The sequence below is a fragment of the Nesoenas mayeri genome (assembly GCF_963082525.1).
Source record: "Nesoenas mayeri genome assembly, chromosome: 8".
NCBI lineage: Eukaryota > Metazoa > Chordata > Aves > Columbiformes > Columbidae > Nesoenas > Nesoenas mayeri.
Genome location: NC_137554.1, coordinates 4981372 through 4996031, shown reverse-complemented (window position 1 = coordinate 4996031; position 14660 = coordinate 4981372). Strand labels below are relative to the sequence as shown.

General features: G+C 44.4%; 1 protein-coding gene across 1 annotated transcript; it reads right to left on the bottom strand.

Moving 5' to 3' along the window:
• Positions 1-5506: 5506 nt before the first annotated feature.
• PDC (phosducin) lies at positions 5507-8396 on the bottom strand (the record flags this gene model as incomplete). Its single annotated transcript, XM_080349139.1, has 3 exons — positions 8229-8396; positions 6736-6896; positions 5507-6034 (listed from the first exon to the last, which is right to left on the bottom strand). The coding sequence occupies exons 1-3, from the start codon at positions 8287-8289 to the stop codon at positions 5507-5509; spliced, it is 750 nt and encodes a 249-aa protein (XP_080205265.1). The 5' UTR covers positions 8290-8396.
• Between the last annotated feature and the right edge of the window lie 6264 nt (positions 8397-14660).

Sequence of the window (14660 nt, the reverse complement as noted above, 5' to 3'; positions counted from 1 at the left end):
ATGAGAACAATGTCTTAAATACTATTGCCTCATCTGTGTGGTCTGTTTGGAAAAAAGATCCGCTTTTAGTATGGTACCTGTATTTTGGAACCCAATGTTGATCTTGTGTGTCAGTATTGGAGCAGTGTTGGGGTGTTGGAGCAGAGGATCTGTTTTCAGGGGACTCCTTCAGCTGCTGCGTGTGGCATTGGTGCACGTCATTCTGGGCAAATGGGTGGAATCCATGGGCATTCTGTAATGTACTTCAGATATGGTTGGTTTAAAAATTGCTCTGCTAAGGTCTCTATTAGAAGGAGGAGCAGGGGAGTAATGAGAAGAAAGAAGTTTGTCTTTTGTCTCTTTTTGTCTCTGTCTTTTTTTTTTTTTTCCCATGGTGATGGATGCTTTTGGAGGTAAAACGCAAAATGGTTATTCCGTAGTTGCCTGTTACTCAAAACTCAGCCATAGAAGTGAAGTATAACATTTGAGATGCTAAATACCTCACACCAGAGAGTAAAGTTGTCATGAAACGCTCTTCCAATAGATCATCTTATTTAGCACCGGTAGTGTAAAAAGTAGAGCTTGCTTGGAGCTTTTATTCCATGGATCCATTAGCTGTTTCTCTGTTTCTCTTCCCCCCTGCAAGCTCATTCAATGTTTAGCAAATGATCTTTTTCTTTGCGGTGTCTCTACAGAATGTCAAATTAACCCATAACTAACTATCAAAGGTCTGTGGAGTCTAATTCTCCAGATTGAGGTTGGAAAAAGGCCAAGAAAAGTTGCTTTGGGTGAGGTTTCTGCTGTAATACAGGATGCTGCATTTAACTATCTGTGCAATAAGAAAATTATTTAACCCTGTCAAAGACAAAAATGAGTAATTTGGCTTGTATCTACAGATTGAGCCTTCCAGTCATCCTGCCGTGAGGAAAGAGTGGATGTAGAAGGAAGCAGGTTCTTGCTTGCCTAAGAATTACAGAACTAACCAAGAGGGGATTTCATTGTCATCTTCCTTCCCATTGTGGTTCTACCCTTGGCCATTCATAATGTAAGGAAATGAGTTGAGAGAAACAGAAAGGCGTGTGGAAGAGAAAAATGTCTATTTCTTGACTGCTGCTTAATATGTGCTCAGATTTCATGTAGGTGTATTGTTTTCCTGCTGCCTGTGTCATCTTCTGAAGCTGACAGCTTGTGAAAACTCCATTGTGCCTGGGATGGAGCTTTGTTAACTCATATCCATGACTGTTAATATCAAGGAGTCTATAGAAATGGTTGAGACTTCCACATCTGAAAATCCTGCTCTTCAGAGTGCAGTTCTAAAACGGATCTTACGGAGTAATTTCACAGAAACCTTATTTTCTGTGCTATGTAGTTCTAAAATGTAGTTTTAAAACGCCTTGGTGATCTTGTCCAATGAGATTTATAACTCCTCACAGCTGAGGGGCGCGTTCGGCACGCAGTCAGACACACATCTACTAGAGCTTCTCAGTTTGATCAGCAGTGACACCGCTGATAATCAGTTTCCTTTCCCATTTTTGCCTGCGATAGAATATTTGAGGACACTCAGGGTCTCTGAGTCTAAAGGAAGAGTGGCTATAGCCGAGGGCAGCAGGAAGGCTGCTCCCATCTGCTTAATAACACATTGATTATTTTATTTATGTACTTTTTTGTTGTTTGAGAATCTTCACGATGCTTGAGTCAAGTCTTGCTTTTTGCGTTTAAGGGTGTTTTTTTCTCTGCAGAAATATGAATGAGTGCTGCAATCAGAGCTTTATTTGCAACTGCGTTAGTCACGAGCTTCTGTTGAGGCTCGACATCACACGTGGGTTTGCTTTTTCTTTGGTTTTTGTTTTTTAAATTACAGGTTGAAGGAAATCCTGTTTAAACACGTTTAATCTGTCTCTTAAATTGGAGTGTCAGCTCATTTCTTACAACTAGCTATAAATGTAGTTTCTGTGGTGCTTATAGTTAGGATTTATTTGCTTCCAGCCTTGTTTCTCAGAGAAGTGATGCTTATGTGACCAAGCTGCTGATGTGCAACCTAATCACTTTGGAACCGAGTTTGAGCAAGAGGGCAAGTTCTCGAGAATGTTCAAATTCCCACCAGCTATGTGGTGGTTTTCTGGTGTGTAGAGGAACAGAAATTTTTCATGTCTCTTCTTTAAAACATAAATAACATAAAGAAAATCCAAGACAAATATTGTCCCGCTACTCAAGGAGTTGGTTATTTTTGTGCGAGAATTCATTATCTTCTCCATAACCTGTTATAAGATCAGGGCATTTTCATAGCATTAGGTATATCTGCAAGTGGCAGCTTTACAAAGAGTTAACTACTGATGCAAAAGAAATGTTAAGATTAAGATGGTTTTATGTGAAGGGTAAATACGATGCTTGTGTAAGGGCAAGAAGAACTGCTTGGGGGGGAAAAGCTTTATTCCTTATGACACTCTTGCATTCGGAAATGTACAGCACAGAACAATGCTGTTTGAATTCTTAGTGGAATAAAAGAATTAATTGTTTTACAGACTGAAAAAGATTGTGCATTGTTAAGAGGAGGAACCTCATTCGTGTTGCCCGGTGTGCTGTCACAGAGCTAAAGCGAAACTCATCCAGACAAAGGATTTGCCCAAACAAACTTAATTTCACGGCAAAACCGAAACCAAGCAACAGAAACCACTGAAAATCAGAGGGGTAACCCAAAACCAGGCAACGGTTCTGGTCACCTTTTATTCTCTACACGTTCGCTATACCGGTTGGGGTATTACTGCTGCAGGTTAACACACAGAATGATGATCCAAAGCCCAAATACACAAGGCAGGAAACTCTCTCAGGGGCACCCAGCAGAAATAATCGCTTGCCCGAAGGGGCAAGGCCTCTCTCAAGGATAAATCAGGATAAATAATCCCTCACTGGGGACAGGTGAGTGAGGGGTCCTGCCTCTCACTGCTGCCCTGCCTGAGAGGTGGCTGTGACTGGGGTCACCTCACTGGGGGGATGTGGTGCTGGGGACCCCATCAAAGGGTAGATGTCATGGTCAGGACCGCATCAGAGGGTGGACATCACAGAATCCCAGAATGTCAGGGGTTGGAGGGCCCTGGAAAGCTCATCCAGTGCAATCCCCCCATGGAGCAGGAACACCCAGATGAGGTTACACAGGAAGGTGTCCAGGCGGGTTGGAATGTCTGCACAGAAGGAGACTCCACAACCCCCTGGGCAGCCTGGGCCAGGCTCTGCCACCCTCACCTCAAATAAGTTTCTTCTCATATTTGAGTGGAACCTCCTGTGTTCCAGTTTGAATCCATTACCCCTTGTCCTGTCACTGGCTGTCACCCAGAAGAGCCTGGCTCCATCCTCCTGACACTCACCCTTTATATATCTGTAAACATTAATGAGTCCCCCCTCAGTGTCCTCTTGTCCAGCTCCAGAGCCCCAGCTCCCTCAGCCTTTCCTCACACGGGAGATGCTCCACTCCCTTCAGCATCTTGGTGGCTGCGCTGGACTCTCTCCAGCAGTTCCCTGTCCTGCTGGAACTGAGGGGCCAAACTGGACACAATATTCCAGGTGTGGTCTCCCCAGGGCAGAGCAGAGGGGCAGGAGAACCTCTCTGACCTACTGACCACCCCCTTCTAACCCACCCCAGGTCCCATTGGCTTCCTGGCCACAAGGGCCCAGTGCTGGCTCATGGTCACCCTGCTGTCCCCAGGACCCCCAGGTCCCTTTCCCCTACGCTGCTCTCCAACAGCTCATTCCCCAACTTACACTGGAACCTGGGGTTGTTCCTGCCCAGATACAAGACTCTACACTTGCCCTTGTTATATTGCATTAAATTTTTCCCCATGGTGGTGGGGATCCCATCAAAGGGTGGACATGGCGACTGCCACCGTGGAGTGTGAGGGGCACAAATGAGGCAGCGGCTGCCACAGTGGAAGCTCTGGTGCACCCACCACACGGACATGGAGGTGAAGTTTCCAGTGCTCTATTAGAATATTAATCCATGACAAAACTATCTGAAAAGTATAAATTCAGGAGCATTTTGAGAGTCCCTAAAATTGGACAAACAAAAGAGATGTATGTTTTTTGACCATCATTTGAAGCAAGGCATAAGTTGGGCTTAAATCCTTGTATTTGACAGGGTGTCTCATGGCTCCTTCAGCTTTGCGGGGTTATGTTTCCCAAGTCTTTTTGAGTTGTTTTGTTGTGCAGACCTGTTGGAAAATAATGTATATTTCAGCTACCCCTGTGAATTTTCCATGTGTGAAAAGTGAAAGACAAAAAGTACTTAAAAGCTGCTCAGTTCTGGATTCTCACTGATCCACGTGATGCTGGACTGAAAGCTCCCACCAAAGCCAGCAAAACGTGAAACTATCAAATCAAAAACCAATGAGTCATATCAGTACTGAAAATGATTAACATTTTGATAATCTCAAAGATTATCAGCAAAATTGTGTGCAGTTAGCACATATCTGTCGCTGTAGTCAGAGTAAGATACAGATATTTCTATCCTCAGAGTAAGATTTAACTTCCAGCTTTGCCAGCGTGCAGAAGAAATCATTGAAATGTTTCTAAGGTTTCTTTCTGGTATCAGAAGTGGAGGATGGGGATTTTTTTACACCTACAGAGAAAGGAGGTTTTAAAGTGAGTTTACCCTGTGTCATCTTCTCAAACAGATTGTTAAGTCGTACTTCTCAGCAGCATCCCTTTAGCAAAACTCAACACTTTGAGTTTAGTAAACGTCTAATGAGTGTTTACTAATATTCCAGATGTTTTTAAGATTAAATACTACCAATATATCTCACACTTCTAATGGCAGGTTTTGAGAGCTGTTAAGCTTTATTCAGAGAAATTACATAAGCACAATATACTTCCCAGACGTTTTAAAAATCACTGTTCAAAATATGGAGCAACAATTAGCTGATAATGTATCTGTGCTAGCTGTTTGGATGGCAAACTTACCAAAGCGCTGAGCTAACATCCGTATTTTCATGAATATTGAAAGTTAAATGCAGAAGCATAAAATAATGCCCTAGGTACCTAAGCCATTTAGGAATGCAAGGACATCGGGCTGTTTGTTTGTCCTTAAAAGCTCCAGATGAAATCTTGTTCCTACTGAACCCAGTAGATGTGAATCTGTAGACCCAGGGCTGGCCGTAACTCCGGAGTGTGGAGATGGCTTTTTGTGTATACAGAGGGATGGATCCATCCTGTTCCTGTTGGAATTCAGTTCTCCTTGTGCTTAATGGAGACACACATTTGCCCTCATTTTTTATTTTTCCTTGCTTTTTTAAATGCCACCAGTATTTTCTCCTGTTCTTATTACTTGCAGCTGGCATAGCAATAATTATGTACAGGACTGCCAGTCGTATATGTTTTAAATAAAACTCACATACTAACAGTTAAGCAATGTATACATATGTGTATCTTACAAATAAGTTAGCAAAGGCAGCCTTCTCTAAATGAGGCGGGTGTTACTGAGATTGATTTACATCACACTGAAGAGGGAAGGGAGACAGCGAGGACTACGGCGCTCTAGCTATTCGACATCTTGCTCATCCGCGTTGCCGTTATCCAGCGCTGGAAGCTCCCTTTCGGGTAGCAGCCCATACTCGTTTAGGAACGACTCCACATCCCCAGCAAAGAACTCCTCATTGAATTGTTCAGAAACGCTGATGAAGTTGCTCAGGAGCTCCCCACCCTTGTAGACGAGGAGAGTGGGCAGCACGTCGTTGGAGAAGCGGTCGCCAGCCCCCGTGTCGGAGGCCTTGATCTTGCAGAACTTGACGGTGGCGTACTCGGCCGCCAGGCAGGTCAAGCTGTTGTTGAGAGCGTCGCAGCCCTTGATGCCGTCTTCATAAATGTGGACAATGACAGTGGTGGTTTTATGTTCTTTCTCGATGGCTTCCAGGAACTGTTCCCCGTTCTGCAGCTCACACAGATAACCGTATTTTGGCCCAAAACTCAGTCTCTGGTGCATATCCTGCATGCAGCGTTTGCGGTATTTTTGTAGGCAACTTTCGTCTTCTTGCTCATCGTGAATTAATTCATACTCCTGCATGCTCATCTGTGAATATTGAGAGAATGTTGTATTAATAAGTGGTAATGTGTCGGTGCTGAGACAGGAAGAGACTAAGTTGTTGTCTAGAGAACGTGGCGTGGAAAGCTTAGCCAGAAAAGCCATCACTTCCCACAGTGACACTGGAAGGTCTCTTTGGGAGACGGGTGAAGATCCCATCTCAACACTTGCATGTCAACTTGATGGTATTAAAGACAGTTGCCACATCTGGCAAAAACTTCCAGGTCTTCTCAAGTTGGTGGGAATTCTGCCAGGGACTGTAGTGGGGTCAAAGTTTAATTCCTGTGGGTTTTGGGGGGGGGGGTTTGGGTCCTCCACTTTCAGAACTGGTAAGTGATAATGAGCAACGTTCAGGCTCAGAGCTCTACCCTGACTAGTAGGTTTTTAAACATGTTAACATTTTTCCATTGCCTCAACCAAGGATAGAGCACCAAGGCAGGGAAGGGAGGAAGAAAGGTCAAACTATGTTGTGTGATACGTTGTGAAATACACTGCTTATTTTAGTGAAGTTAGACTTTGCTTGAGAGAGGGCTGGATAGATGGTCAGGCGTGCATTTGTTCTGCCTGTATTGTGTGAGCTCTGCTAAGTTGCGAAGAAATTGAATCTGGCAAATGGAGGATTTCCTACCTTACAATCTGTATGTTTTATATAGAATCAAGTTTTATTTATTTTGCTTTTCTTCTCTTACCTTACGGCAGAATCTCTCTCTGGTGTCTTTATCCTCTTTACTGAAAGATCTGTGTGGTGAAGACATTTGTCTAAGAATTTCTTTCTTGCTCAAGGATAGGGAGTCTCTATCTTCGCTTTCTAGTTTAAACTTCCTCCAGTCATTGATCACACCTTTGGGCCCTAAAAGACACAAAGTTAGATGAGAAACTGGCTGCAGCAACAAGTTGTCTTAAGAAGGTTCTGCTCTTTGCTGCTTTGGGACCAACATGTTGCTTTAGCATCCAAAAGAAATAACTTTTTCCTAACCTGGGTTACTTTGATGGTCTAGTTCCTGTCAGGATCTACTGCAAAGATTTTGGGGAATTACATGAGTAGTTAACGAGGATGGAGATATCAAAACCTCTAAAAACTGACACGTTGGCCAAAGCTGGTGTTCTGTAGGAGTATATTTGCATTTCTCTATAGAAAAGGCTAAGTAAGCAATTCTCCCTCCCGTGAGAGAGATATGGTGTTGCCAGTTGCCAACACTCTGTTTTGTATCAAATTTCAACATCTTAAAGAGGTGGCTAAAGGCACCACACCCCTCGCTGGAAAGGGAAGGTGACCTGATCTTTTGTAAACAAGATTCCAAAGCAAGAATTAGCCTGAACCTCTTGGCGTAACAGTAACCGTACAACAGCCTGATATCTACAACTATTCGGAAGCCTAGGTGTTGATGTAGTGCGCTACATTTGGGTCCTTAGACAAATAGATGTATATGTTAGTCAAGAGCAGTGAGGCTGATGGGAAAGCACACCAGGAGGAGTTATTACAAGAGCTACATTTATTATAGCCCAAAGCAAACGAAGCCCTCGGAGCAGAGGGAGGGAATGATTGCAGTGTCGTTACCTGTTGGTGGGGTGGGATGAAGTGATGCCCATCTGTAGAGCTGAATGCAATGCCAATACTCACAAAAACCATGGTGATTGAGTGCTGGATTAAAAAGAGTTGCGATTCTGAGCTAGGATGCTTTTAAGGCTTTTAAATGCTATGCTGTGTTTGCCAAAAGGATTTATAAGCTCACTTTTAGCACTGAATGTTCCTTCTGTAAGAACGAAAAAATAATTCAACCTTTATAGTGAAAGTTTATAACCTAATTCTAGCGTGCGAGTGTGGTTTTTGTTGCTGTTTTGTTTTCTTCTCTTATCCCTGGAAGGACAGAGGCTGTTGTTTATGACTGAAGCAATAAACCAACAAGACCTGCCATGGGCCACTGCTGTTGGTGGATTCTTCAGGTGTTTTCTGCATTTGCCATTTGCTTTGGGTGTAAGGAGATTGGCCCAAAGGTCAGTTTGGTGTCACTCCAAAACCCATTCTCGTTGGCTTTGGAGTCGATGTTTCTGTGCAAGTCTGTTGTCAAACCAATTGGATCGACTTGAATTCTGAGCTTCCCCAGTGAACAGGGACAATTTAGCTTATTTTTAGGAAAAAAAAAAAAAAAGAAAAAAGAAAAAAGAAAAGCAGTTTTCTTGCCTGTGTGTGTTGCTTGTCCTTCAAAATCTTCTTCGAAGCTGGTGTTGGCATTTTCTTCCATTTTGGTGGCTGGAGTAGGAGATGCTGCAAGTTTGGAAAGGAGAATGGTTAATAACAGGATAGAAAAGGGATAAACTTACAGCAGGTACAGCGCGGTGTGTGATTCCCTGCAGCTGTTAGCTATCCGTGGAGATCGAGATACACATGATAATTGTAGAGCATCTCATCCTCATCATCTCATCAAAAGCAAATAGGATATATGTCAGTCTTTTTAAAAAGACATGTGGCCAGATTCTTACAGAAACTGCCTGGCTGAGGGTTTCTTCGTTACACTGTTCCTTCTCAGTCACTGGAGAATACTGGGAACACGGTGTGAAATACTGGTTGCAAAACTTGTCTGCATTGGGAATGTGTACTGAGTATTTTCTTCTTTTTCCTTTGTTGTTTCCTTTTAATCCCCTTTGGAATCAGGAACCTGTTATTCCCCCAAGTCCTATAGGTCTTACAGGTATTTATTTTTAAGGGTTGCCTGAACTCCTCATTTTTCATACAGAAGACAGAGCCAAGTATTTGAGGCTGTTGGGCAAGAGACTTCTGAATACCCTGGAGATAAACTGCTTGTACTGGTTTGGCCATGTTTGCTACAAAACAGGAAAAATTATGTGGGTTGTAAATCAAAATCCTTTTCTTGTTCCACCTGGTCTATAAATAAGGCAACCCAAGGAGCGGATGGCAATGGCAGGACACTGTGATACAGCAGCACTCAAGCAAGAGCCTTTGTCTTTTATGGAATTTTTGGAGGGATTAAGAGGAACCGCTGTTCTTTGGGGGCAGAGGTTTCCTTGTGTATTCCTATGGATGAGCCCAGCTGGGTGGTGCCAGAGCACCCCAGAGCAGCAGGGTTTGGGCAGAGCATCGAGGAGGAGAAAGGTACCAATTATTCAAATGCGTTTTTACAACACTGCTGATAGACATCTACACAGCCCTCTGCATCAGCTCTGCCACCGCGCGGTACTGAGTCTTTTCTCACATCGCACAAGTTTCCTTTTGAGTTGAAACCGGTAATTCTAATGTGATAAAGTGTCTCTGTCCACAGGAGTCTTAAGCACTCCCATCCAATCTGGAGCAGTTTTAGCTGTTCAGGTGCTAAGGTAAGCCTTATTGGACTTCACAGTAAATGCTGAGAGGTTATCATGCCATGGATGCCGTGTTTCAGAGCTGCTGGTGGGTTAGGCTGGAGTGATGTTAGTGTTGTAGCACACATGCACAAGAGGAAATGCATCTTCATCTTCACATACCAGCATCAAGGAATAAACCAGAGTAACAGCTGAGCAAGACACAAGGAATCAGATTCTGGTGTGTATGGGGACCAAAGCTAATCAGTAAATGTGAGAATAAATTATTCCATACATGTACTTGTGGCAATTAATCAAAACCTGCGAGAAGCATTGCAAAGAAGTTTGGAAGAAAAGCAGATATTGAGTTATACTTTATCGGTCTAAATTCTTTCTGTAGATAGATTGTTGTCAGCACATAGATCCAAATTATTGGACCAATTGCCATTAAGTCAGTTCTGAAATGGAAATATGAATCTTTACCATGTCAGGGCTGGAGAACTGTGTGGATATGCCGGGTCAAAGTCGCCTAAGTCAGACCTGTGGCTTACATGGACATCTACAAAAAGCTCTTCTGTCTGCTGATGCTGGGATTTTTCTTTGTTCCATGAGGAAAGAGAAGGCTTGATTCTCTGTGTGCTTTGCTATTTAATAGCTTGTAGCCCTGAAAGGTGCTAAAAATACAGGATATGAAACTTAAGCAGTCTGTTGCATGCTCAAACCAGAAAACTGAGCACACTTTCGGTGAAACATTAGAGATGGGAACTGATTGCTTAACAAATGAAAAATCTCTGTAAAGTTTATGTTACTGATCTGTTGTGCCTAATAAATCTGAAAAGATTAGGTGAATCATAGCAGCACGGAAAGCTGCGGTTCACCATTCTGCAGCGTGGCATGAGCCGGCGGTCCTGGCGATGCGCAGGCTGGTAAGCTGCCCATGGACCTGGGAGCGGGAAACTCCTAAAACTTAATCCTGGTTCTGTGGCTGAGTCAGGCTCTGAGCCTGGAGCAACTTATACAAACTGTTCTTCACGCTCAGGGGAGTTATAAATATTTATTGTGCTTATCTTGGTGCTGAGAGAATTAGGCCATGCAAGCCAGGTGTTTCCCAACCTGAGGACGAGGGCAAATGAATGTGTAACTGCAAGGTGATCCGTGGGACGCTCAGTTCTAGGATGAGCTGGCTCTCTTTTCAATAAATTAAGTGGGAAAAGGTGTAAGTTACTGTGCTTTGTGTGTGGGCAATCACCAGGGTGGGAAACTCTTCCACATCCTTGTAAAGGGTTTAGATGAGGTGTTTTTGTTGCTGGTGGGGTTTTTTGGGGGGTGGTGTTCTTTTATACACTGGGCATACAGCATTTTCCAAAGGAAAAAAAGGAGGTTCCTGGTATTTGGAGAAGTGTGGGTCCTACCAGCTCCAGAGCACACTGTGCAAGTACCTCCATGAGGAAATGTCCATGCATAGTGCTGGGACAGGAAAGCAAATAGTCCAACAGAGTCAGTGGTAGTGACCCCTCACCAGATTTCTCAGATCCAAAGCTGTCACCTCCCTGGCTTTACAGGGGGGTTAAATCTGGTGTGCCCAGTGGTGGGAACAGCTAGAGCCATCCTCTGCAAGAGACAGGAGCCACACACTGCAGCACCCGGCTGAAGGTGGGTCCTACTTAGGATTAGTTCAACATCTTTGTAAGTGATGTGGATGGTGGGATCAAGCGTACCCTGCTGAAGTCTGCCAATGGCACCACACTGAGTGGTGAAGAGTGGGCTGGCATGAACCTTGTGAAGTTCAACAAGGACAAGTGCAAGGTGTTGCACCTGGGAGAACATAATCCAGAGTGCAGCGCAGGCTGGGTTGTACCCAGCTAGGGAGCAGCTCGGTGGGGAGGAACTTGAGGGCACGGTGGGATGACAAGCTCCATCTGAGTGATCAGTGGCTGCTGCTGCGGCAAAGAAGGACAACAGGACGTTGGGCCACATCACCAAGGGCATCGCCAGCAGAGACAAAGTCATCATCCTGCTCTGCTCAGTGCTGGCCAGGCCACACCTGGAATCCTGTGCTCACTTTTGGTCCCTGCTGCACAAACCAGCTGTGGACAGGCTGGAGAGGGGCCAGAGAAGGGCCACAAAGATGATCCAGGGACCGGGCAGCTGCCATGGGAGGAAAGGCTGAGACATCGAGGCTGGTTGAGCCTGGAGGAAAGGAAGACAAGGGGCGATGGGTACAAGTTGCTCCTGGGGTGATTCCGATTGGACACAAGGGAAGTTTTTCCCAGTGAGAACAATCAGCCATTGGAAACATCTTCCCAGGGAAGTGGTGGGTTCTGCAACATTGGACACTTTAAGATTCAGATGTGCCGGGCCACCTTGTCTAGAACGGGCTTGTGCCAAGAAAGGTTGGACCAGATGATCCTTGTGCTCTCTACCAACCTGGGATTCTGTGGTTCGATGATAATTAGATGGCCGACAGTGCTGTCTTTTAGATGTTCGTTAAGGTCATCTGTTAACATAATCTCCTCAAGCCAGGAGTCAGGCAAAGAGCACCATGGATCGCAGAGGTCAGAGGCAGCACTTAGCAATGCAGGATGGTGTCCAGCGATGGCAACATGATAATAAACGTCATCACAAAAGCCATTTGTGTTCCTTAGTTCTAAGTAAGTACCCAACAGACCTTGCAGGACACCAGCTGCATTGCTACTGCTGGCAAGTTTTCCTTTTGCATAATTTTAACAGCATGTGATGTATCAGATGAACTGCAGCCTTTGTGGGGCAGAAATTTGCTGATTTAGAAGATATACTGCATTTTCATTACCTTTTGTCGTTGCTTTTGACAACTGAAAGTGTCTCCCCTCTGCTCTGTCCTGGGGAGACCACACCTGGAATATTGTGTCCAGTTGTGGCCCCTCAGTTCCAGCAGGACAGGGAACTGCTGCAGAGAGTCCAGCGCAGCCACCAAGATGCTGCAGGGAGTGGAGCATCTCCCGTGTGAGGAAAGGCTGAGGGAGCTGGGGCTCTGGAGCTGGACAAGAGGACACTGAGGGGGGACTCATTCCTGGGGATCAATATGGAAAGGGGGAGTGTCAGGAGGATGGAGCCAGGCTCTTCTGGTGACAACCAATGATAGGACAAGGGGTAATGGGTTCAAACTGGAACACAAGAGATTCCACTTAAATTTGAGAAGCAACTTGTTCCTGGTGAGGGTGGCAGAGCCTGGCCCAGGCTGCCCAAGGGGGGTTGTGGAGTCTCCTTCTGTGCAGACATTCCAACCCGCCTGGACACCTTCCTGTGTAACCTCATCTGGGTGTTCCTGCTCCATGGGGGGATTGCACTGGATGAGCTTTCCAGGTCCCTTCCAACCCCTGACATTCTGGGATTCTGTGATTCTGTGATTTTTATTTGAAATGTGCTAATGGGGAGAAAATATTTTCCTTATCATGTCTGCAGATCATCAATGCCATTTAATTTCTGTGAGCTTTGGGTCTGTTTTAGCTCAAGAAGAGCGATTCCTATTACTGATGCTCATCCTTCTGTTGTCATTAGACCAGACGGGCCAGCCTTGCCACAGGGTAGAGATGGCCATGTGATAAAGTGTTTCCTTTTTATGCAATATGAAATAATGCTTTCTACTTAGTAACAAGTATGTTGTGCCTTTAGCCTTCACAAAGTGTTCTGTGCACCCAAAATTACCTTTCTTTTCCAGCTGTTCTATCCATATTGAATTTCTGAGGTAGCTCAGGAAAGAAGCACTGTGCCTGTGTGTTTGTAGTGAAGACTTATTTACTCTTTGTAATATATTGCAGCTGTAAATACAAAAATAATGTCTTCTAGTGGTAAATTATAGCTACAGAAGAGAGGGAAATTACAAAAAAAAAATATCTCTAAACAAACTGTAAAAAGCAAGATGCATTCTGTTAAGGACAAAGCCAATAAACAAATCTTGCTTTTTTAGCTACTAGTCCAATAAGTAAACATGCGAAATATTTTTCTCAAAATATAAACAGGCTCTAGGCCCAAATTTGCTGCCTTCCATACATGCAAATCCCTCCGAAAATGCAGTTCTGTGTGTGCTAATCCCCAGCGATTGCTGGGACATTGCCTGGGAACTGGGAAGGTTGAATGGTTGACCGTGGATTTGCATGGTTGGGACACGTGTGCTTCAGACCTGGCCACGATCTGCTTCGTAGCTACTAAACGAAATGTGCTATTCCAACACACTGTTCACTTTGCATGTTCTGCATGCCATGTAGTTCATGCCGTTAGTCAAAACGCATGTTTGCTGAATGAGAGACTGGGCAGGGGGTCGGAGAACATCAGTGTCACAGGAACAAGGTGCTTCTCAGCTGGTCCCTTTAATTCAAAAATAAAAGGCGGCCAAAAAAAGCACAAGAGCGCTATATATCCTGGATCACGGCTGCATTTAGATTTACAAGACGCATTAGCATCATTACATCAGCAAAGTCAATGTCAGAGGTCAGGATTTCAGGGCTAAGAGCCATCAGCACCTTTAGTGATCCGCTCCCGACAATGGCCGACAGGCACCCAACCAGAGAAGTGCTGCTGGAGACCACCGAGTACCCGCAGCTGCCTTTGCAGCCACAAACCATCGGGTCCCTCATGTCAAGGTGGGTAAATACAGATTGAAGAACCAGCTTTCAGAGCCGCCAACCTCTGCCTTGACCACCCGCACCAGCCTTGTGTTACCAGACATGCAAAAACAGGCTTCTATGGATAAACGGATATTTCCTGGGCTTACCTAGAGGAAAAACACGGTGTAACATGTAGTGATTAAATCATTGTATTTGGGGAAAATACATTATTTCAAAACACTGGAACTTTGCTTAAAGAAGACACCATACAATAGGAAGAAAATCTAACCCAGGATGGGCTGACATAGGAAGGTCACTGAGACTGCAGGATCGGATTATTCGCTCCATCCGCTTTAGGAGGGTTACGCTGTTCTTTATTCATGAGATAGAAACACTTTAAATAGATGCAGTTCAAAGTTTAATTTCTCCTTCAGGCTTTCCCAATTAGGAAATTCCCTATGTGACTGCCCCAGGCTACAGCACTGTGTTAACTTAAAAAGCATTGGATTAAAAAAAATATCCCTTTCTCCTGTTTGTTTTTTTAGTCTTTCCAAATCTGGTGTATCGTTATGCACCAGAAATTCTTCATCTTGTATGGATTGCACATTTATTTCTGGATTTCACTCTGAAATGGGCAATTAGCTCAACATCTTTCACATCAATCAGATTCACTTCTACTGCAGGACCCCCATGTTTTGTATGGAAAGGCAGAATGCAGATCTTTTCAAACAGGA